The 24,582-nt window shown below is 33.2% G+C and overlaps 3 protein-coding genes and 1 long non-coding RNA gene across 4 annotated transcripts; 2 read left to right on the top strand and 2 right to left on the bottom strand.

The window, feature by feature from the left end:
- Positions 1–602: 602 nt before the first annotated feature.
- On the top strand, positions 603–4,360 carry LOC108483578 (probable polygalacturonase). The gene is made up of 5 exons (XM_017787050.2): positions 603–1,244; positions 2,735–2,855; positions 2,973–3,147; positions 3,263–3,333; positions 3,598–4,360. The coding sequence occupies exons 1-5, from the start codon at positions 912–914 to the stop codon at positions 4,236–4,238; spliced, it is 1,341 nt and encodes a 446-aa protein (XP_017642539.1). The 5' UTR covers positions 603–911; the 3' UTR covers positions 4,239–4,360.
- Positions 4,299–5,230, bottom strand: LOC108483579 (transcription factor ABORTED MICROSPORES-like). The gene has a single exon (XM_017787051.2). The coding sequence runs from the start codon at positions 5,145–5,147 to the stop codon at positions 4,452–4,454; it is 696 nt and encodes a 231-aa protein (XP_017642540.1). The 5' UTR covers positions 5,148–5,230; the 3' UTR covers positions 4,299–4,451.
- Positions 5,231–22,668: 17,438 nt separating this feature from the next.
- LOC108488522 (subtilisin-like protease SBT2.5) lies at positions 22,669–23,421 on the top strand. The gene is made up of 3 exons (XM_017792804.2): positions 22,669–22,863; positions 22,958–23,105; positions 23,215–23,421. The coding sequence occupies exons 1-3, from the start codon at positions 22,787–22,789 to the stop codon at positions 23,275–23,277; spliced, it is 288 nt and encodes a 95-aa protein (XP_017648293.1). The 5' UTR covers positions 22,669–22,786; the 3' UTR covers positions 23,278–23,421.
- Positions 23,422–23,428: 7 nt separating this feature from the next.
- On the bottom strand, positions 23,429–24,504 carry LOC128284235 (uncharacterized). Its single transcript, XR_008274613.1, has 2 exons — positions 24,425–24,504; positions 23,429–24,001 (listed from the first exon to the last, which is right to left on the bottom strand). It is a non-coding gene; the product is annotated as an uncharacterized LOC128284235 (long non-coding RNA).
- Between the last annotated feature and the right edge of the window lie 78 nt (positions 24,505–24,582).

The raw sequence follows: 24,582 nt of genomic DNA, 5'->3' as shown, positions 1-24,582 counted from the left end.
ATTCTTTTATTTTACTAGTCACATCATTTTTGACATAAATATATAAGTCAATCACTTTCAACAATCATGAAATTTTAACAAAAAATAATCATTACTTGGCATCTATATACCTTATAACTTAGGTGATTTCACATTACTTGCTTAACAATATCTAGGAAAGAGACCAATTAACCTAAACATGTGCAATTGAGATCAACCTACATGAATATCTTTCACACACCGCAAGGTTTCGACATGTTCTCTAATCCCTCAATCCAAACTTCATCCTCAAGCTCTTCTCCTTTCTTTTATCTCTAATTACCATTAAAATAGTATGATTATCCGTTCAAATAGGGTAAACCAGTGTCCTTATCCTCCAACTACAAAATTATTTTAGGAGGCTGAAATTAAATTGTAATTTTTACAATAACAAAAATGTAATTTCATCATTATATCATTATAAATTTTAAAAGATTAAATCAAATTTTTAGGATATTAAAATGTGATTTTATCTTTATAAATTTAAATTTTAAAAATTTTCTAAGGCCTAAATAGAAATTTTAACTAAGATTTTATTTAATTTTATATAATTTTTTATTTGTTATAAATTCCATTTTATATTAGAACCGTGCATCGGGTACCCCCATTATTTTGTTAATTACAAAAAACCATACATTCCTCTTACTCCACTTTCAGCTTCTTCTTTTTTATTTCCTTCTCAATCTCACATTCCCTTTTTTAATCTTTAAATAATAGTACTTTAATTCTTTGTTCTTCATTTTCCCTGTTCTTCACCAACTAAAATAATCAAAACCCATTGTATCTTTCTCCTTGTTTCACTCTGCAGATCCTCCCCCGTTCATTCATTTTGTTCCTTTTCTCATTGTCACTCTCCACATCAATACTTCCCCCAATTTTTTTTTCTAAAAACAATGTTTCGAATTCAACCGTTGGTTTCGGTTTTGCTTTGTTGCTTCACCTTTTGGTTCCACATTTCATTTGGGTACTTGATAACGTGCTCGGGGATAGTTCCGATGAGGTACCGGAAAGATAAGGTATCGATAACGGATTTCGGCGGCGTCGGTGACGGAAAGACACTCAATACAAAGGCTTTCCGGGAAGCTATATACCGGATTCAACATCTGAGAAGGAGAGGTGGGACCTTGCTTTATGTGCCTCCTGGGGTGTACTTAACGGAGAGCTTTAATCTTACTAGTCATATGACTCTTTATTTGGCTAGAGGCGCCGTCATCAAAGCCACTCAGGTACTATCTCAATATCTTTTTCCATTTCTTCGCTAATATTGCTTAATTTTGCTGTATTTGTTGCTGAAAACTCTGCAATTTGAAGTTAGAATTATGGGTGAATTCTGTACTGTTTGGTTGAAGTTTTATCATTGGTTTATAATAATTCCATTCTGCTATTTGTTTTTGGATAATGCAAGTTTTAGGCTACGAGCTTAGCAACTTTTTAAAGCTTGGTCAAATTTTTTTAATTTTAATTCATGTAATAACACCAACCTAAGGTTATGCCAAATCATTACTTCAATTTAATCACACAAATGAAAATCGAAAAATTTGTCAACTTCTAAAAATAAGGTGGACGAGGATTAAGTTGAAAAAATTACCATATTTTGAGATTAACTGTTGTTTTACCCTTTTAATTTTTTTTCATATTTTAGGTTTTGGGACTTATTTTAAAATTTTACATTGCCTAAAATATTACTTACATATTAAAAAGAATCAATCACAGGTTAGATAAATGTCACATTGCCTAAAATATTCTGTATAAGGAGAAAACATTCAATATCCAATACTAAATAGGATAGAAGTAAGACATCATAATCTTGTAAAAAGATAATTAAAATTGTTGATGGAAGTTTAATTCAATTGATATATGTATTATTGTTAGTATAGGATGATATGAGTTTGAATATATTATAATAAGAATGTTGTAGATATGTAAATTTTAATGAGACATGTTGTATTGGCTCAGCCAGGGTGGTGGTGTTGAAATTCCGGGGTAAAGATTTCTCTGTTTGAACCATGGGGGTCCATGCATTTTAAAGAAGACAGATAATAATTAATTAATGAGAAATAAACATTGTGGGTCTCCGTAGTACGGTGGCATGTGCATGCCACTGAGACCAGACGGATAGATAGCTGGCAACCATTGTTGTGGTTGCTGTCCAACTTAGTGCTCTATCTAGATCAATATAATGCTGTCACTCTTGTTACAGTGTTAAAAAAGATTCTTAATTAAAGTGGACGATGTTCATATGTTTCTCTTCTTGAAAGATCGTATCTTTATATCGGTATTTGAAAATGTTTAGTATACGAGCATCGGGGACGTAGGTAATTCATGGATGTTCATGTTGTTATTATGTTGTGATGAGGTAAAGTATCAAAGTTTAATTACATTTTATTCTTGTTATTTTAAAATGAGTAAAGTAGTATCTATAGGTTAGTTTAAAGAGTAAATTAAAATTTTATTCATTTCTACTATTAAAATTTGACAGAACTGATAGAATAAGTACAACATTTGTATTTCATGAGTTTTTAATAAAAGATCAGTATGCATTTTAATCTAATATACAAAAATAAATTTATTTAATTTTTGAGTAGATAAAACAAAATGTAATTTAACTTTTAGTATAAAACTTTCATAGTATTTTTACTGTTGTGATAATCTTAAGCTAAGTTGAAATCCAGTAGCGACATATGATTTTGTTGGGATCTTATGGTTCTTACGTTAGGACACATGGAAATGGCCATTGGTTGCTCCTTTACCATCTTATGGAAGGGGAAGGGAACGCCCTGGAGGAAGATACATGAGCTTCATTCATGGAGATGGATTACGAGATGTGGTGATCAGCGGTACGTCTGCGAATAATCGCTCTGATAGCCTGAAGCATTATACGATTAATCGTCTCGAATCACTTTAATGATCTGATAAAACAACATGATTTATTTGTCATGGATCTTCTTCAACAGGTGAGAATGGCACAATTGATGGTCAAGGGGGTATCTGGTGGAACATGTGGAGACAAGGAAATCTCCAGTTTACAAGACCAAATCTTGTTGAATTTATGAATTCCAGAGGCATTATTATTTCCAATGTGATTTTTAAAAATTCACCTTTTTGGAACATTCACCCTGTTTATTGCAGGTAATGCGATAATATGGAACATTCAGATTGTTGCAACTTTGTTAGCTGTTGTGTTTTAATCCCTTGTAAGAATTTCAAGTTTAGAACCATAACTTGTGGAGTGGTTTTTTTCCAGCAATGTTGTTATTCGATATGTTACCATCCTGGCTCCGACCGACTCCCCGAACACCGATGGGATCGATCCAGGTAAGAACCGAAAGCAATTTTACTCGTTGCATTCATCTTGCTTAGGGTTTCATTTTTACTCACAAGCAAGCACTAGAGCAGGCTTGTTTATGTTCAAGTTCATGCCATTGTGCAACATTCAAACACCTAGAGGAAAAACTGAAACAATAGGGATAGGTTCTTCCTCAGTTCAGTTTCGGGTTCGAAACTTTATTGAAATCTAGGTACCGTAACTTCTTGAAATCTTTCAATCATTAACTTTGTTTGCTATCATGATTTGCACAGATTCAAGCTCCAATGTTTGCATAGAAGACTCGTTCATTTCAACTGGAGATGATCTTGTTGCCGTAAAAAGTGGATGGGACGAATACGGGATTGGTTACGGACGTCCCAGCTCTCACATCACCATCCGACGAGTAACAGGGTCATCCCCATTTGCCGGTATCGCAGTGGGTAGCGAAACCTCTGGTGGAGTGGAGCACGTCTTGGCCGAGAACATAGTTATTTACAACTCCGGCATCGGTGTTAACATCAAGACCAACATTGGCAGGGGAGGGTTCATAAAGAACATCACAGTATCTCAAGTGTTCATGGAGAACGTAAGAACCGGTATCAAAATCGCAGGCGACACCGGCGATCACCCCGATAACCGGTTCAATCCGAACGCTCTCCCATATGTAAAGGGCGTTACGTTGAAGAACATTTGGGGTGTTAAAGTACAGAAAGCTGGTTCAATACAAGGCCTGAAAAACGCCCCTTTCACCAACATCTGTCTTTCGAAGATTAACCTCCACGGCATGACCGGACCGAGATCTCCTCCGTGGAAGTGCTCCGATGTAAGTGGAGCTGCAATCGAGGTAAGCCCATCGCCATGTGCTCAACTCAGCAGCCCACAACAGAGTGGTTCATGCGCCAACCATTTCTAAGGATTCATCCATATATAAATATAGTTTTCTACTGCGTTTTCAACCCCTTAAACAACAATATTTCTGAATTTTAAGCCTCTATTATTCTTTAATTTTTATATAAAAGTAGTTCTTTTCCCAAACATATGCGACAATAAAGTACAGCAAAATACCCTAAAAAGCTTATATTATATGCATAGGCATGATTAATATTTAATCACGTGTTAATTATCCTCAAAAATGGATAAAAAATTTGGTTAATCTCTTCAAGGAGCCACCCACGTGCTCTTCTACTTTACCACTTTTGTCCTCTCCGTTATGGCGGCGGTGGTGATGGTGGCGGCGGTGTTGATGGTGATAGTGGTGGTGGTGGTGCTGATGCTGATGCTGATCGTCACCAAGATAATGTACGTGGACGTGGTGATGAGTCTTCATGAAATCTACTGGCACCTTGGACTCGGCAACGCCACCGGGAAACTCGGACCAACTCGGCTGGACCTGGCGAACGGAGCGGCGTAACTCCGGTTCAAAACGTGTTCTCTCGTCGGACAGTATCATATCATCGCCGTATGAAATATAGCGCTTCTTGTGGAACCGTGAGTTCAAAGGCCGGAACCTGTGGTGGTACCGTGAGAAGTACCGGTTAACGGGACGAAAACTGGTACTCTCCCAAGGAACGGAGACTACGTCGGAGTCGGTTTCCGGGACACCACCGGGCTTGAAATCAACTAATTTGGCGGCGGGTTCGGACCCGGGTCTATCTCCAGAGAGAAGGATGGTGATTGTTGTGGTTCTCGGGTCGGAATCGGGTAAATTCGAGACAGTATCTTGGGCGGTGGAGCCAAGTTCCGGTTCAACTATCAAAAAAGGGGCGTGAGACAAGGTGAACACAAAGAAAACAACCATTAACAAAACAGTAAATGGAGCCATTTTTCTTTTCTTATGAAATATATTTAAAAAAGAAACAGTGATGGTGTGTTTTTTTCTTTTAAATAGATAAAAAGTGGAGGTATTTGATTAAAAACGAAATGGAGGGATTATTTATATAAAGGACCGGGTTCGGGAGTCGGGCTCGGGGCTGGTAGTTTTGACCGGATAAGGTGATGCACTTGCCACGGCCTTCATTTCCAATTATTCTGAAAAAAGATTCACCAAAATCTTTTCTTTTTTTTCAATGATCCAGTATTTAAATTTTTTTGTCGTATTTTTTGGTATTTTGAGTAAAATGGAATGAAAATGATTGTTCAATTATCAAAATAAATAAAAAAGTAAAAGTACCAAATTTTTTAAAAAGGGTAGAGTTCAAAAGTCAAATCGTGATTTCGATTGTTTAATATAATATTTATATATAACTTTGCCAATTTTTTTAATTTGGTATATAATTTTTCTGTATTTGAATTTGATCCCTTAATTTGATAAGTTATGGCGCAAGTTATCTCAATATATTAAATTGTATTATTTTTCATGTAAAGAAACTTTGGTTTAAAAATTTCAATGAAAATACAAGATTTGTTTTAATTTAATCCTCTTCTCATTTTTCTCATTGAAATTTTTAATCCAAAGCTTCATCTCATGAATTTTCTTTTATTAACCAAAAATTATAAAATGGGTATGGATTGGAAACATATAACAAAATAAAGATAATTAGATCCACTCCAGATAAGACACAATTTCCTTTCCAAAATATTGAGATTTTTTCTTGGATACTTAAGAAAACCCAAGAGGATGGAAGCTTTGGGTAGAGAAAGGTTTGTCTTTTTGGTAACTTTTCTAAAGAATTTTTGGAAAAGATTAGAATAAATTAATATTAAATTAAAATTAATTAACAATTTAAAAATACTGAATTTTACGTATTTTCTTTTGTCTGAAATTATAATATGTACATTTATCACGTGTTAATCATATATTACGGTAATTTGTATTATGCTTTGTCAATTTAAGGTACTGCATTTAACAAAATATCAAATTAGGAAAAACAAAATGTTAAATTTGTATACCAAATGTTTAATTATTTGTTTTTATTTTTAGATGCTACTATTTATAGTGCTAATTAAATTTAGTTTTAATTCATATATATATATATATATATATTAAAGGAAATTCATTAATTTATTTTATGAATAGAATCATACTATTTGAGAAAAAAACAACTGTTATAACAGTGAATTACAAGTTTATCAACACAACAAAAGTTCTAGCTGTAAATGCAACCATTAATATATAGGCATAGAGAAAAGTGAGATTCCTCTTGCATTATGTTACATCACCCTTTGAATCTACTTTCTCATATCGGCCAACTTCATTTCGTAAAGAAATTCTATCAACTTATTCAATACGTTCGAGATTTGTTGAATACAATTCTTTTTAAGTATTGGAATGTTTAGGCAAACATGAAAATGGGTATAAATGAAGAATCAGTCAAAGAATGAGTTCCTTGATGGCAATATCCATTTTACAGGTTTCTTTGCTTCTGCTTCGTTGTTTATTGTTGATGAGAATCAAAGTGCTTGCCCACCAAGCAAATGCATGCAATCATGTTGAAGCATATTATCGGAAGAGAATGTTAAATTTTATTATTCTTTTAACATTTAGAAATTATGTAATGGAGAATAATACATAAATCATCCCACTATTTAAGGAAGTGAGATTCTATTGGAAAAATTCAATGGTGAAATTAAACATTTTCAAATGATAATGGTTTAGCTGAGATTGATTTTTGACAGAAAATAATGTCGTATTGAATTGAATATTAAAGATAATTCGTAATATTTTTGTTTTAAAAATCAAAATCAAAATGAAATGAAATTGAATGTTGATTTTAGATTAATTTTAGTGTATAATCAAAAATTTTTAAGTTAAGAGTTAGAGATTGGATTTCGTCTCATCTATTTAAAAAATGGGTATATTATTAGAAATTTTTATTTATTTTTATTATTAAAATTGACGTGATTAAAAGAATAATCGAAAAATTACATGCAATGTGTCACATGTACCTTGTTCTAACGCATATATATATATATATATATTAAATTTTAACAAGATGAATGAATCAAGTTCTTAATAGAATAAATTAATTTACTTTTTGATTTGATATATAGGAAGTAATTTGTTCTAAATTAACTAATATTTTGGGGTTGATTTACCCATTATGTCGAGAAAAAATGAAATTTGACTAAGGCTCCGTTTGTTTGCTAATAAAATATTTTCCGGAAAATATTTTCTAGAAAATAATTTACATTTCTGGAAATGATTTAATTTTTTGGTATTTAGATGAATCTGTGTAAAATATTTTCTGTTTGGCAGATTTCCTAAAAATATTTCATAAAAGCTATTTTAAATTATAGTTTTCTACATCAAATTATCTATGTGAACATATTAAGAGCTTCAAAACATACAACAATGTTTTCATTTCAACAGCTTCTTCGACTTATTTGACCAACCATTAGTATTAGCTTATCTTAAGAAACCAACATGACATTAGCCTTGAACTACAAAAAGTGCATTATCACTAAAATGCTCAAGAGTCTCCTTATCCATGCCTCTTTTATCCAACAAAGCCTAGATCCAGCTCATGCACACCAAAAGACAAGATGGTAAACACAAAACACAGATCTAAGGATACAAATATACTCATCCATTATATCATGGGTCTTATGGATAGAACAACATAGACTAGTAATAAATTACATATATTATGGAATGTCAAATTGCATCAGATGAGTTAAATATAACCATGGATACTTATAATGGCATATTTCTAAGACGTCAAAAAGTACACTTCAAAAAATGTTTATTTGTGTTAGTAAGGAAATTGTTATTACAAGCAGTATAACTTGCCCAAAGAAGGTAGATTATTATTACAAGATATCAAAAAGTACACTTCAAAAAATGTTTATAAATTGTTATTACAAGCAGTACACTTCCAGAAATTGTTATTTCTAATTGTTGTTTTTCATTTAAGCTAACATCAGAAACATTCGTTTGGGAGGTAGATGCTGCCTCCTTGGCTTTCTCGACTATTTTTTTTTTACGGAATTCCTCCAGCTGCAAGAAAGGAGGGATCGATTGTAACAGTACTTGGTAAGCATACTCTAAATAATTATTTATTCATTTGCAAAAACCCATTTATGTAATAAAATCTAACTGAAAACTTTTATTATAAGCATAAATACAGAGTAAAATTTATACAAAATCCAATCAACCAAATGGACGTTTAGGAGGATATTAACTTTTCAAACTATGTAAAATGTAATACCCCATACCTGTACCTGAGACCGGGATAGGATACGAGGCATTACCGAGATTTTCAGAATAATTTCAATTAATTTATATTATTTAGTATTCATTTTCATGTTTCATGTAACATTCTTTTCATATATTCAATTCAAAATATCATATAAAATACGATACAATACTTAAATTTTTATATTTACATGCTCATGCAGGATATACGAACCTACCTGACTAAATTGCAGATATACCAAGATTTAGGGGCATATTGGTAATTTACCATATTCCCACATTTCACCCAATCTTAAATTGATAATTTCATTCAATTTATTAATTTAGATAATAAAACAATTCATTCCCTTCAATTTAGTCATTTTCGACATTTTTACAAAATTACCCATAAAGTTTTACTTTTATTCAATTTAGTCCTTGAGCCTAAAACATACAAATTAGCTATGCTAGCTGAATATTCATACATATTTTTCCTCCTCCTCCTCTCCATTCCACATCCTTAGTATAAACAACACACTTGTAGGTAACATTATCCATAATTTTCACTATCTACTTATGTGAATATTCAAGCTGTCCATCTGTTTCATAGTCACTAAATTATTTTTATCTTGAGCTACAGAACTCCAAATTAAGATCCGCTAATTTTCCCTGAACCTATACTCATATAACTTCTTACCATAAAAATTTCATAATTTTTGGTTTGGCCAATTAATACAGTTTATTCATTAAAGTCTCCTCTGTTCTGCTGTCTGACAGTTCCGACCCTTCTTCACTAAAAATTAATTATCTTCTTGTACAGGATTCGAATGATGTCCTTGTTTATTTCTATTGTAAATAGACTCATTCAGGATTTTAAACATATAAATTTAAGCCCCTAATTATTTTTATCTAATTTTTGATGATTTTCCAAAGTCAGAACAGGGGAACTCGAAATCATTCTGACCTTGTCTCACAAAAGTTATTGTATCTCATGATTTACAATTCCATTGCTTACATACTTTCTTTTATAAGAAACTAGACTCAATAAGCTTTAATTTCATATTTTATTCATCCTCTAATTCGATTTATATAATTTTTGGTGATTTTTCAAATTTAGACTACTGCTGCTGTCTAAAACAGTTTTAGTGCAAAATGTTGATTTCCATTTTGTCCCAAATTTCACAATTCATACAATTCAGTCCTTGCTCAATTAACCCCTCAATTAAAATAATTTTCTCAATTAATACTTTTTATAGACATTATAAGTTATTTCATAACTATTGAAATTCAGAATTTCCATATGGAACTCTAACTTCAAACTCTTTTACAATTAGGTCCCAAACATTCACTTTCTATTCAATTCTTTCAATAAAATCAGCATATAAATAATTTAAAGCTCTAATTCCATGCCAAATAATCACACACTTCCAGCACATATTCATAGCAACTTTCAATTTCTTTCATAGAATCAAAAACTAATGAATTCAACAAGTGGACCTAGTTGTAAAAGTCACAAAAACATAAAAATTTCAAGGAGAAAGCAATAATTAAACTTACATGAAGCTAGAGTATGAAAACCAGCTTGAACCCTCCTCCATGTCTATTTTTCAGCTGATGAATATGAAGAGAAATGAAGAGAATTTTAGATATTCCAATTTAGTCCCATTTTTATTTAGCCAATTTTGGCAATTTTCCAATTTTTCCCTTGTTTCATCCATTTCCTGATTTTTCTCAGCTACTGCCGCCAAAAATATCTCCTTTAGGATTATTTGCACTTTAGGTCCTTCCTCATTTGACAATTGAGCTATTTAATCCTTTTAGCAACTTTTACACCCTTTTCAATTTAGTCCTTTTTATTTAATTAACCACCCAAACGTCAAAATTTTCTGACTAAATTTTAATACTACCTCACCAACACTCCATAAATATTTCTAAAAATATTTATGACTCGATTTATGAAGTCGAGGTCCCGATACCTCACTCTCGACCCAATTTACCTAATTAATTCTTTTAAATCACCAAATTCACTAATTCAAGAATGCTTTTATATTCGCATTTGACTCATAGGTATTAATTTATTAAATTTTTAACTCACCGGTCAGATTTGGTGATCTCAAATCTCTATTCTCGATGCCACTGAAAATTAGGCTGTTACATAAAAGGCACAACATTCAAAGGCAAAACATAGAAATCTAGAATGGGATTTCTTTTTGTTTACCAGCTCTAGTTAGTAGAACATTAATGACTACTGAAAAAATCAGAAGAAGAGTTCTAAACAACCAGAACAGATTCAACACATCACAAAATAGAAGTAGAAATAAGACACTTCACTCAGGCACAAATGCATATAGGCAACCTTAAATTGCAATGCTATTGTTATGCAACTTAAATATACTCTTCATCTGAAATCATTGTTATTAGATCGTCAAATGCAATGAAGCTTTTCCAGCTTGAATACAAACAAAAGCACGTAATGACAAAAGTGAACTCTCAAATCCAATTGTATGAATGGGATCATACAATTCGGGAAAAAAAAACACCTGTTATAACATTGAAGGACAATTTCATCAACACAACAAAAGTCCCAGCCTAAGCATCAATAAAATATTATGACACATTTAGAATTGGTTCTATAACAAAGTCATTCTTAAAATCACTTACGAAAGTAATACTAAAAAAATGCTATAAAAGTAGATAAAAACTTTTAAAAGTGAAATTTATTAAACAATGGAAAATAAACAAAAAAAAACATATAAACTTAAAAAAACACGGATACAAATCAAGTGAAATCATTTGTTATTTTGAAATATTCTCAAAATAAAAATATATTAAAAAGTTGACGAGGAACCACCCACTTTTTAAGAGAATGGTCGGTAGAGTTTCAGCGACAATAGATATCGTCATATGTCCATCACAACTTATGAAGAAATCAAAGATATTCATAAAATAGATATACAAAATGAAATGAGAAAAAACACGTGAAATAAATGAGAAGAATAAAGATAAAATCAGCTGGTAAGAGGGAGATAAAGGTGGACACTAAATAGCTCAAAAATTGACACCAGGGCAAAAGAAAAAGAAAAAGAGAGAAAGAAGCAAATGGCTTGAGAAAGAAAATAGAAAATTTTAATGTAAAATGATAAAAAAATTTAAATAATAATTATCAATTAAGTATTGTAGAGTCCTTTAAAATGCTATAAATTCAAGTATTAATTATTATTGGATGTTTGGAGGGGAGGATCTAAAATGGACATGAGAAAATATTAAAAGAAAAAAAAAAAGAGAGAGAGAGCAAAATACCATACATAAAAGAAAAATACAGAAAATACCCCTACCACCTAATGGCCATAAAATCCAGAAAAAGAACATAGATTTCAAGAATGGGCATGATTAATCACGTGTTAATATCCTCAAATGTAGCTAACAAGCTTGCTTCTTTGCCTCTTTTGTCTTCCCCTCCGTGGTGGCCGTGATGGTGATGGTGATGGTGGTGCTGATCGTCCCCAAGATAATGTACGTGGACGCGGTGATGAGTCTTCATGAAATGTACAGGCTCCTTTGACTCGGCACTGCCACCGGGAAACTCGGCCCATCTCGCCTGGACCTGGCGAACGGACCGGCGTAACTCCGGTTCAACTGTCAAAAAGCGGGCCTGAGACAAGGTGAACACAAGGAAAAGAACCATTAACATAACAGTAAATGGAGTCATTTTTTTCTTATGAAGATTTAAAAAAAAAAAAAAAGTGGAGGGATTTGATTAAAGAAAAAGAAACGGGGGATTATTTATATAAAGGATTGAGTTATGGAGTCGGGTTGGGGGCAGTAGGTACTGGTGGTTTTGACAGGGCAAGGAGCTGTGCTGGTTACAGGCCTTATTTTGGAGAAAAAAAAGACCAAAAACAAGCTTTTCTTTCAACGTATTTTGGTTTTTGAAGGGAATATGGCACATTGGCACCTGTGTGTTGAGAATTGGAAGCATAATTCAGAAGCCAAATAATACTAATTATTAATATATTACAATGTGACAAAATGCATAAATACAAAAATACAAATAATGGTTAAATTTAATTCCATATGACAATCCGTTTGCATTTGAATATCCAATTTTCCTTTCACTAAAAAAAAACTTTCTTGACTTTTCATTTTCCATTTTGTTATATGAGATCTGACTAATTTAGTTGGGAATTTATTATAGCGAGAGATATCACACATGGGTAACTTGGGCTTATCCAAGCTGTCCGTACCTAATACATGCTTCCATTTACTTTCAAATTTGAAAATTTGCTTGAGAAATAAAAAGATTTAAATAAAAATAAAAATTAAAAAAAAAAAATAGATAAAATATAAAACTTATTTTTTAAACAGGCTGAGTCTTAGGAAAAATTCTTTTGGCATGAGCTCGACCTGACCTAAATCACATGTCTATTTTTTTATTTTTAATTTGTTAGTAAATATTTATTTTAATATTTTTAGTGTATTTAATGTATTATATTTTAAAAAAATTTTATATAAATAAATCATCTAAAAATTTATTACGATTGAGTTGGCTTGAATAAAATTTTATACCTATTTTTTTAAGTCGGGTCAAACTTAAACCTAAAACTTAATTTAAAATTTTACATCGACCCAACTCAAATCTGAATCAACTTGACCCAAGAACGAGTTTAGTCCCATTTATCGCATTGAGTGGCTTTCACTTTTTCTTTAATATTTTTTTTACATACAAATTGAATGGATTTAAAATTTATCAAAAAATTATTGAAGAATAAACGAAATTTTGAGTTGTATGATGGAAATAAATTTGGTTTGTGAAAAAAAAAATAGAATAAAATAAATAAAAATAAAGAACACATAAATTTTACGTGGAAACCCTTTCGGGAAAAAAACCACGGGCAGAGGAGAAGAAAATTCACTATGTCGAAAAATTTTTACTCAAATACAAGAGGAATAGACTATGTCTATTTATAGGCTTGCAAAGCCATATTCTAGTAGGATTGAAACACCTTATCCTAATCAATATAAAATAGATGGAGTTTAATAAGGTTTAAAACCTTATTCTAAAATAAAATAAAAGAAGTCTAGTTCTATATGGATTTTACTTTTATTTTATTTTCCATCGTATTTTATTTAAATAAGAATTTGGGTCACTTAATTCTAACAATCTCCACCTTGACACAAATTCTCAATGAACAAGTTCTTCATCGCGAACTTTCAATAAACAAGTTCTTCACCTCTTCTAAAAACCCCTTAAGGGTTTAACTTCAACAATGAACACCAACCAAGTCTAAGCAATGCTCAAACTTGGTTATAGGAAGTGACTTAGTCATCATATCTGCAGGATTTTCATGAGTGCTAATTTTGCTCACAACAATATCACCACGAGCAATAATATCACGAACAAAATGATACCGAATATCAATGTGTTTTGTTCTCTCATGAAACATTTGATCTTTTGTAAGAAAGATGGCACTGATCATCACAAAATCTCGTCTTGATTTGAAGGTCTTCATTGAGTTCACTAAATAGTCCCTTCAACCAAATAGCTTCTTTACAAGCCTCAAGAATCGCCATGTACTCAACTTGAGTGGTAGACAAAGCGATCGTAGTTTGCAAAGTGGCTTTCCAACTAATTGCACAACCTCCGATTGTAAAGACGTAACTCGTGAGAGATCTTCTTCTATCAAGGTCTCCAAGAAAATCAGCATCAACATACCCTATAACTCCATCTTTAGTTCTTCCAAACTGTAAGCAAACATTAGTAGTGCCTCGTAAGTATCTTAAAATCCATCGAATCGCTTTCCGTGTTCTTTACCAGATTCGCCATGTATCTCGCTAAGCTGACCGATCGCATATGATAAATCGGACGTGAACAAACCATAGCATACATGAGAGATCCTCTCGCACTAGAGTATGGAACATGTGACATGTACTCAATCTCATTATCGATTGAGGAGATAAGGCGATGAAAGTCCGAAATGGGTCGCTAAAGGAGTACTAACAGGCTTAGCACTCTGCATATTGAACTCAAAAGAACTTTCTCAATGTACCCTTTTGACTTAGGTACAATTTACTTGCTTTTCTATCTCGAGAATCTCCATACCAAGTATCTTCTTTGTTGGTCCTAAATCTTTCATCTCAAATTCTTCACTTAGTTGGGCTTTAACCTTTCTTATCTCTCTTTTATCTTTTGTTGCTATCAACATGTCATCAACATAAAGAAGTAGATACACAAAGAACCATCACTGTTTTTCTTAAAGTAGACACAACTGTCAAAACTACTTCTTTTGAAATCATGAGAAGTCATAAAGGAATCAAACCTCTTGTACCACTTGTCTTGGTGATCTGTTTCAAACCGTAAAGGGACTTTTTCAAAGAAGCAAACATAGTCCTCTTTTTTCGAGACTATAAAACCCTCGGTTGTTGCATGTAAATATCTTCCTCAAGTTCTCCATGCAAAATGCGCTTTTACATCTAACCGCTCAAGCTCCAAATCATGCATGGCCACAATACCAAGCAAAGCTCGAATCGAACTATGCTTAACAACCGGAGAGAACACATCTGTGAAGTCCACTCGGAATTTGATCAGTAACCCTTTGCAACAAGCCTTGCTTTATATCCGGTTCTTCAACTCCTGAGTCCCTTCTTTCTTTTAAACACCCATTTACAACGAACAACCTTTTTACCTTTAGGAAGTTTTACAAGATCCCATGTTCTGCTTTTGTGGAGTGATTCCATCTCCTCTTGCATAGCAAACATCCACTTTTCGAGTCTTCACAGCTAATCGCCTCGAATAATTAAATGGCTCTTGATTCGCATCTATATCTTCAGCCACATTTAAAGCATAAGCAACTAGATCAACCTCGGCATACTTCTTTGGAGGTTTAATTTCTCTTCTTGTCCTGTTTTTGGCGATAGAGTATTGCGGTGAAGAAGCAACTCTATTCTCAATTTTGTACTTGGCTTGAGGAGTTGATTCGTATTAATCGATGCTCCACCGCTTTTGGTTTTCTTTATTGGAAGAGTCTTTAAGAGATAAGTTAGGTAGCATAGCGTTTCATCAAAACAACATCTCTGCTAATCACAACTTTTCTATTTTCAGACACCATAACTTATAGCCTTTTACACCACTTTATAACCAAGAAAACGCATTTAATGGATCTCGGTTCCAATTTTCCATTATCAACATGAGCATATGCAGGACACCCAAAAATCTTTAAATTAGAATAATTAGCGGGATTACCGCACCATACCTCTTGTGGAGTCTTTTCTCAATGGCAACGGATGGAGATCGGTTGATCAAAAACATGCAAGAGAGGTCGCTTCGCCCAAAATGACTTGTAAGTTGGCATTTGACAACATACATCGAACCTTCTCCATGATCGTTCGTTCATTCGCTCGCAACGCCGCTTTTGTTTGTGGAGTATGACGAATCGTCAAGTGTCTCATGATCCTTCGACTTGCACAATCTATTAAACTCATCGAATGAACTCTAAGCCATTGTGCATGCGGAGGTATTTTATCTGCTTTTCCGTCTGTTTTCAATCATAATTTTCCAAGACTTAAATGTGGAAAACACATCGCTTTTCGCTTGGGAAGAACGCCCAAACTTTTCGGAAAAATCATCAATAAAGGTTAGCATATAATTAGCTCCACCTCTCAAGGCACTCGGACGGCCCCACAGATCGAATGGATATACTCCAACGTTTCCTTCGTGTTATGGATTCCTCTAGTGAATCGAACTCTCTTTGCTTCCCAAAACACAGTGCTCACAGAAATTCGGTTTGCAAATTCCTTGCCCATTAAGAAGTCCTCTTTGCTTAATTTCGCCATGCCATTCTCACTCATATGCCCTAGGCGCATATGCCAAAGTTTAGTAATATCATCATCCGACAAGGAAGAGGAAGCGACAATTGCATCACCAAGATATGATGAGAACCTCAGAAACATATAACTTGGCAATCTTTCTTTGCCCTTTCATCACAACAAGGGACCCTTTGAAATCTTTAAAACCCCACTTTCAATTGTGTATCTGCACTTTTGAATCAAGAGTACTCAACGAAATTAAATTTCTTTTCAATTCGGAACATGCCACACGTCACTAAGTGTTCGACAACTCCATCAAACATCTTAACTTTAATTGTTCCAACACCGCGATTTTACATGAAGCATTATTTCCCATCAAAACAACACCTTCAGACATCTTGTTTCATAAGTTGTAAACCAATCCCGATTGGGACTCATGTGGAAGTTGCACTGAATCAAGTATCCACTCGCTTACTTTAGAATCATTGATGAAGCAACTAGAAGTTCACCATCGCTGTAGTCTTCTACAACATCGCCTTCACCGAATTTTCGTTGTTTTCCTTTTGATTCGCACCTCCTTTTAATCTTATTTTGTAGCTTATAGCACTTTCAGATTTAATGTGCCCTTTCTTCTTGCGAAGTTGCAAGTTTTACCTCTGTTTGAAGATTTCGATCTACCCTTAGATTTACCACGAGGATTCCGTTCTCGTGTTCTACCACGATCATCATCAACATTCGGTCTTGTCTCCCACGAACAATGAGACCCTCTCCACGAGAGTTGGGTTTAACCACAAGATGCTTCATCTTATCATACGAGGTTAAAGAATCATAAACCTCATCAACTGTGAGAGACTCATGGCTATATAAAATCGTGTCTCTAAAGGTTGAATAAGACGGGGCAACGAACAAAGTAGAATCAACCCTAGATATTCCTTATCATCTTGAACCTCCATGGCCTCCAAGTTTGAGAGAATTTCTTTAAACACCGTTAAGTGTTCGTGTACTGACGCACCTTCCTCCAAACGATGAGCATAAAGACGCCGCTTCATATGCAACTTGCTTGTTAGAGTTTTCGACATACATATTTGTTCTAGCCTCTTCCATAATGCAATGGCGGTTTTCTCTTTCATCACATCCTGCAAAATTTCGTTGGACAAATGCGATGTAATTGTGTTAATGCCTTTTGATCCTTACGCTTCTTCTCTTCATCTGTTAATGTCGAAGGCATCTTATCTATCCTAGCGGGGCATCTTCTAGATCCATCTGCAAGAACGCTTGCATCTTAATTTGCCACAACGCAAATCGGTGTTGCGATCCAACAATGAATTTCATACTTCAAAGACGCCATTACCGTGATCGAGATGAATAACCCGGAAGCTCGATACCAATTTGTGAAAAAAATAGAATAAAATAAATAAAATAAAGAACACATAAATTTTACGTGGAAACCCTTTCGGAAAAAAACCACAGGCGGAGGAGAAGAAAATTCACTATGTCGAAAAATTTTACTCAAATACAAGAGGAATAGACTATGTCTATTTATAGGCTTGCAAAGCCATATTCTAGTAGGATTGAAACACCTTATCCTAATCAATATAAAATAGATGGAGTTTAATAAGGTTTAAAACCTTATTCTAAAATAAAATAAAAGAAGTCTAGTTCAATATGGATTTTACTTTTATTTTATTTTCTATCGTATTTTATTTAAATAAGAATTTGGGTCACTTAATTCTAACATGGTTAATAATATGTAGGAGATGAATGATTATAAGATTCATTTGAACTACTCCCATTTATTGGTCTTTATCAAATATCAAGCCCCGTCTTCCTCCGGTCGCCTTATAAGGAACTCAATGCACAAAGCTTTAAATATTGGTCAGAAAAAAAGTAAGATATATAGCAGACTTGCTAAAACATAAATTTAAATATTATTAGAAAAAATAATTATAAATATTTAAAAGGAAGTTGAATTGTTAAAAAATAAATTTAAAATGTGTTTATTTTACGAAAAATAATATTTTCTTGCCAGAAAGATCAAACTTGGGCTAACAAATTTAGGGTGTAATAGTTTTCATTATTTAGAGTTTAATCAGCAGTAGTGAAAAGTTAACTGTTCGTTTTGCACCTTTATTGTCTTATATTTATTTTCATTTCTAGAACTCATAGTTTTGTTTGGAAGTTTAGTGGTTGTTTTTGGTTAGTAACACATGTTTCATTTACTTCAACATATTTATGTTGTTGTTTTAAGTCTCTACAAGTTTTTCATATTTTTGCTCAAATGGAATTAATTAATATACTTCAAAAAATCTGAATTAAAATCATGCAAAGTCAGGCGGCAAGAGAGAGTGGCTTAGGGAGGGAACGTTGGGGACATGGCGGTGGATAGAGAAGAAGAGGCACCGATACCTTTAAGGATAAGCTTATTACAATTGAGAGCCAATAGGAAGTGAGAGTGCAGCATACACCACGTCTGGATAACATGGCTGCGGATCATATGGCGTCGGTGAGTGCAGAGGAACCCGTGGGATTGCTAGTATTCCACACACCGCCCGGCTCGGTGCTGGTACTTTTACTCAAAGATAGGAAGACTGTTTCTTTTTCCAATCCAAAAAAAACCAAGTCTTTATAAGAAGTAATTGGGGTTATCAAGTTGAATATCTTAAGGTATTTTAGACAATATTGCTCCTTTCCTATAAGAATTTAAGTAATAGCAATTATAATATCATTTGAATACGACAATATAAGATTTATTTTCTAAGTATGCGTTAAGTCAAATACCCAATAAATCAGAATCAACGAGAATTTCCATGGATTCTTTCCTAGAATAATATGAATCTCAAGAAAACACGCCAAATCAGACCCACAAATCCCGGAAGAAACCACATTTTATTTTTCCTTTTGGATAATTTTATTAAAATTTTATATTTGATGTATTGAAAGTGTATAATTATTTGCATAATCACTGATTAGCCTAGTGAGTTGCCTCGCTTTTCCTTTGAATTGAAGAAAATGTACGATTGCCATCAACTCAGCCTTATTGCAGTCACGTATTGTTCATCTTGCGCCACACAAAGAATACTCGCAAGGTCTTTCGCATAACCGAAAAGAGATTTTAAAGGAGATGGTGAACAAAACAGGCCAAGGTTCATCACTAAACGATGACCGCCGAGTAAGAGGTCCTTGTCCAAATCAGTGCCACGGGCCAACACTGTCTTTAAAGGAAATTTTAAGGATGCCCGTCGGTCTGATGATGGGAAACAACAACAACAACATGGGGTTGACAGAAAAATTGGTGTTATCAGATGGTAGAGTTTGCGCTCTAAAAAGGTTTCAGAATGTCAGAATGATGGAGCGTGAGTTCGGCAGGAGAGTCGAGAGATTGGCTATTACCCTACGAAAAATTTTACTTTTCGAAAGTTGTGGATTTAGTTTCTGTATTTTAATTTGATTAATTTTAATCTTTATAACATTAACAACTAAATTTATTTGATTAAATTTAATTATTAGTCTGTAACATGTGTATAGTTGTAGATTTAATTCATATTATCTAATTGAATCATTTTAAGTTTTTATACTTTTCAATTTTGAAATTTAAATTTTGACATAAAATAACAGTTGTTAATCCATTGGTTAAATTTTTAATGAGTAATATATTAGAATAACAAGGTGACACATATGGTAATATGCTTGTCACATCACATTGAATAAATTTAATAATTATCATTTGGTGATGATTGAAATTTTAAAATTTAAAAAGTATATAGACTAAAAATAACCAAATTAAAATATAAGGATTAAATCTATAACTTTTCCAAAATACAAAGGCTAGTAACAAAATTTGACCAAAGATTAAGTTTTTAAGAATATTCATACAATATTTCTTTTGACTAAGCAAGGTGGGAGGCGTGGCCAAACTGCCTTAAATTGGAACCAACGTCTGCGAAAAATTATTTGCATTGCACGAGCAATCGATTTCATCCATGCACAGCTCTCTCCGAATGATCAAAACAACATGAGAATGAACGTTCGTGGAAACATAAAATCCTCCAACACTATCGTAAACACCGACTTCACGGCTCGGTTATCAGATTACGGCTTCCTCCAGCTGACCGATCATTGCACGGAAGGTTCTGATCATCAAGATCATGTGAGCCAAAAATTTGACATATTCAATTTTGGGCTTGTTGTACTCGAAGTACTAACGGGAGTGAGTAAGCCAGGTCATTTAATGCTTATACGTGCCGCCAAGGTAATGATAAGACAAAGTAAAATTATTTTTTTGAATTTGATGCCCGAGGAATAGATCGGAAGCAAGCTTTGATGGTGTTGACATTGCTTTGTCTTGTACGAATATGTTGCCGGAGGACAGGCCTGCAATCGGGCAAATCTTGATGAATCTTAGTGATGTCCTATGAGATAAGTTGTTTGTTTGTGTTAAAAAGACAACAAAGGTTGGTTTCGATATTGGCCCGAAGTTCTTTCTATCGCATTAGATAACTTTTGATGGTTAATATAATCAATTATTTTTAAATGATTAAATTTAATATTTCTTTTTAATAAAATGTAATAACAGAATAAGCTAGAATAATAACATAACTAACGTAATTTGAATTTAAATTATAGTTGAGATGATAAATATTTTACTATATCACTGTTAAATTCAACCATTTTGATAAGATAATATCACACAATAAAAATTTATTAGTTCATTGCATCTATAATTCAATGATGAAAGAGAAATGCGGATTTCGCCTATTGGCCATTGTCTAACATTTGTATTGGAAGAATCGGAATCTGTACGGTCAAACAAAGTTAAAAAAGGTTCCCCACGTGTGGGTTTTGCGTAGAGTTTGCGGGTGACATAAGATTGGAGGAGCACGTGACTGACAGCTGTCTGTCTGAAAGTTAAAAACCAAACCCGTAGCTGCCAATTAAGTTCTCACACGTCTACCATGTCTCTTAACAATATCATAGGGAGCCTCAGAAAAAGAATCAGTCCCCTCTTCCTCTTCCCATCATCCTCTGATGAACTGACACGTGGATAAGAATTTGTGGGACCCACATCCATATTACTGTCACTGCTGTTCACCCTTCTTTCCTACCACGTACATAATGTTCTCACGTGCACGGGGTTTTTGCCGACTTGGAGGAGGTACGCACGCATCCACTAGTTTACTGTCAGACAAGATATTTTTGTTGCCTTTATTTTTACTTAATAGTCTAATATTATTAGGGATAATATATTTTTTGGACCCTCACTTCGTAATTAAGTTTATTTTGGTACGAAAATTTGGTAATTGGATCCTTTTTTATTTTTGAACTTGGATTTTGTCCAGTTTTAATAATGTGACCGGTGTTATTGAAATAGGAATAGATTGGATAAAAAATCGATTGGTATATTAGTTCAAATAACAGGATTGAACCTATTGAATAAAAGATTATTTGAAATCAATAAAAATTAGAAATTAAGACAAAAATCAATAGTTGAATAAGTTGAATTGATTTAATAAAAAAATTTCATAAATTTTTAACTATTGTTGGTCTAACAATTAAATCGATCAAACCAACTGAATTAAAAAAAATTAGTGATCTCATCAATGATTACCAATTTAAATATTGTATGTTACACACTCCCATGAATGAGCCAGAGCCATGAGTGAATTTCACGTAGTAACGGCATGTTCTACCATTGGACTTGCTAAAATGTTCAAAGTATATCCAATCGATACTGTATTTATTTGTTCTCTTTTTAATTACTATATTGTTTTGGTTAATTACACGTTAAAAGATCAATTTTATAATCCTTCCAATAGCCATTGCTTTAATTTAATTACCATGACAGTGTTCTTTATAAAAGTCGTATTTGTTTTTATAAATATTGGTAATGAAGATTACATGCCATTCTTTTAAAAATTTCGCTTATAAAATCTATATATACAATATTATTTATGTTTGTCGTATTTTATAGTATAAAATTGTATCTTCAATTAACAAACAATGTCAACATTGTAACATATATTTTATTAAGTACATAACTACATTTTCGGTTGTGTGAAAATGCGTATTTAAGTTTGACTTTCATCGAGCTTACCAGATAGATTAGAAACTAAGCTAAAATTTAAGTTGGCTAGATTAGATGTTTCTATTTGTCGGTATGAACGTTAAGGTATCATAATATAATAATTACTTATAGAAATGTTGCAAGGACTGTTAATATCTGCTCAGGTCAATGAATATGTTCACACTTCACATTAATTAATCTCCACATTATTAAACTCTACTACATATTATAGTTCATATTTCAGAATTAGGGTTCCTTGTGATTATTTGGTTAAATGCTAGCTGGAAATTTATTATATAGTAGTTGTTTTTTTTTTATTTAATTAATCTTTGAAAAGATTGAATTTGTGGTTGAATATATGTTATGTATGTGTGTGTTTGAAAGGTGGGTCTATATGTCACTGTTCATGTATAAATACCTAACATAAAGAGCTTGGAAAATGTAAAAACTGACCAACCCAAACCTGGAAAAAAAAATAGTGGCAATGGGGAGCACAAGAACTGAGCTATACTTTGTTTTCATGAACTATGATCCTGAATACCAGCGTCTTCGAGCTGATCAGTGAGTTTCATTATATCATTACTGCTTCATATTTTAATTATCTATCTGCAAGTTTCTTTCTCCATGTTTATGTTTTCTTATTGTTGTTTAATAGAACTAAAAAAGGGGCGTATGAGCTTGATTTGTATCTGAGTAAGAAGCACGACGAGCTTTTGGCAAGTACCCTTCAAGCTGGTACTTATAAGAAGACCTTATCTTTGGTCATTGTTGATGGTTTTGCAGTTGAAATCACAGAAACTCAGGTATACTTAAAAAAATTTGAAGAATACATACGGATGTCTGCAATATCAATTTTATTTTATTTTTACACTTTGGGTTGTGTTTATTTATGGTTTTGTTCAATGTAATCAGGCCAATGTGCTTAGATCTGCAAACGGGGTTAGAGTTGTGGAGAAGAATCAAGAGCTTCCTTAGTGGAGGAGATAGCTATGAAGAATTTTATATTATATATTAAAAAGCTTGAAGTTTGTAGAAGATTGATGAACATTTGTACATGTAGGTTTAATTAAGTTATCTTTGTTCAATAAAATCATTTCTATGGAGATTTAAGTCAACAAATATATCCTTTTCTAATTGCTACTTTTTTATTAGTAGCTCTTTGATATTACAATTGCTTTATAAACATTTTATGCTTTGAAATCAAAGACCTGCAGCTGGGTTTTAGAGACTGGTGAGAGGGTTAGCTAAGGGAACCCAATTTTTATTTGTGAATCCAAACACAACAAAGAACTAATGCCAATGTCCATAAAGAAACGATCATGTCCCCCACATTGGCTGACACAAATGAAGACAGATTCCCTCTTATCCTTTGTAATTTATGTTTAACTGGTGAGGATGGGACAACTGATTTGAAACAATTCATATATGTGTGTTAATGTCTTCCCACCCCTTCCACTTTATCCAATTAAGGTTAAAGACAGAAACGTACAGCAAAAACATACTCGAAAACGGTTCAAAATTTCAACATTAATGTTTGAAAGCCTGTCTCTGAATTTGTGGGTCATTCCTCACATGCAATACGTTTGTTGCTCTTTTGTCCTTTCTCTGCTACCATTTTCTTCAATCAAGAAGCTCTTATACCCAGAGACTGTCATGCATTGCCTTGCATCATAACCTGTAAGAAATGTTTGAGCTTACCCTGAAAAAGTGAAAGCAAAGGCAAATAAAAAACATGCTCTTCCATATTGTTTTCTTCCATGAAAAACCTAAAAACTTAGAGCTTGATTAGATAAAATACACTTAAATGTACTTTAATTCATATCCTTTTTCAGTCTAATGTTGATACCAATTGAACAAAAAACAGTGAGCATTGTCCACTCTCTCCCCAAGGGATTCATTTTAAAGCCCTTAAAAAAAAGGTAAGCAAATACGGAAGCCCTTGAGGGAGAGTGGGAAATGAGTTCCCATTGAAAATGCATAGGCACAAAGCTATCTTTTTAGCAAGGCAAGTTTTTTTTCACTCTCCCCAAAGATTTCCAGCATTGCCAGGGCAGTATTCGGAGGCATTGCAGGAAGCCCTTGAGGGAGAGTGAGGAACCAATGCCTTGTAAGATTCAAGGACCTTGCTGATTGGTTTGGCGCCTGATTCACATTGAAGAGAATTGGCTAACAAACACCCTTTTATAGGATTTGAAAAAGGCTATATGAGTAAGGAAATACATGTATCGAATATATATTCATATTTGACATGCAAATAACGAGGTATTTCAAACTTGCTCA

This window comes from Gossypium arboreum, chromosome 11 (genome assembly GCF_025698485.1).
Source record: "Gossypium arboreum isolate Shixiya-1 chromosome 11, ASM2569848v2, whole genome shotgun sequence".
NCBI lineage: Eukaryota > Viridiplantae > Streptophyta > Magnoliopsida > Malvales > Malvaceae > Gossypium > Gossypium arboreum.
Note: the sequence above shows the minus strand (reverse complement) of the source record. Positions and strands in the feature narration are given on the sequence as shown.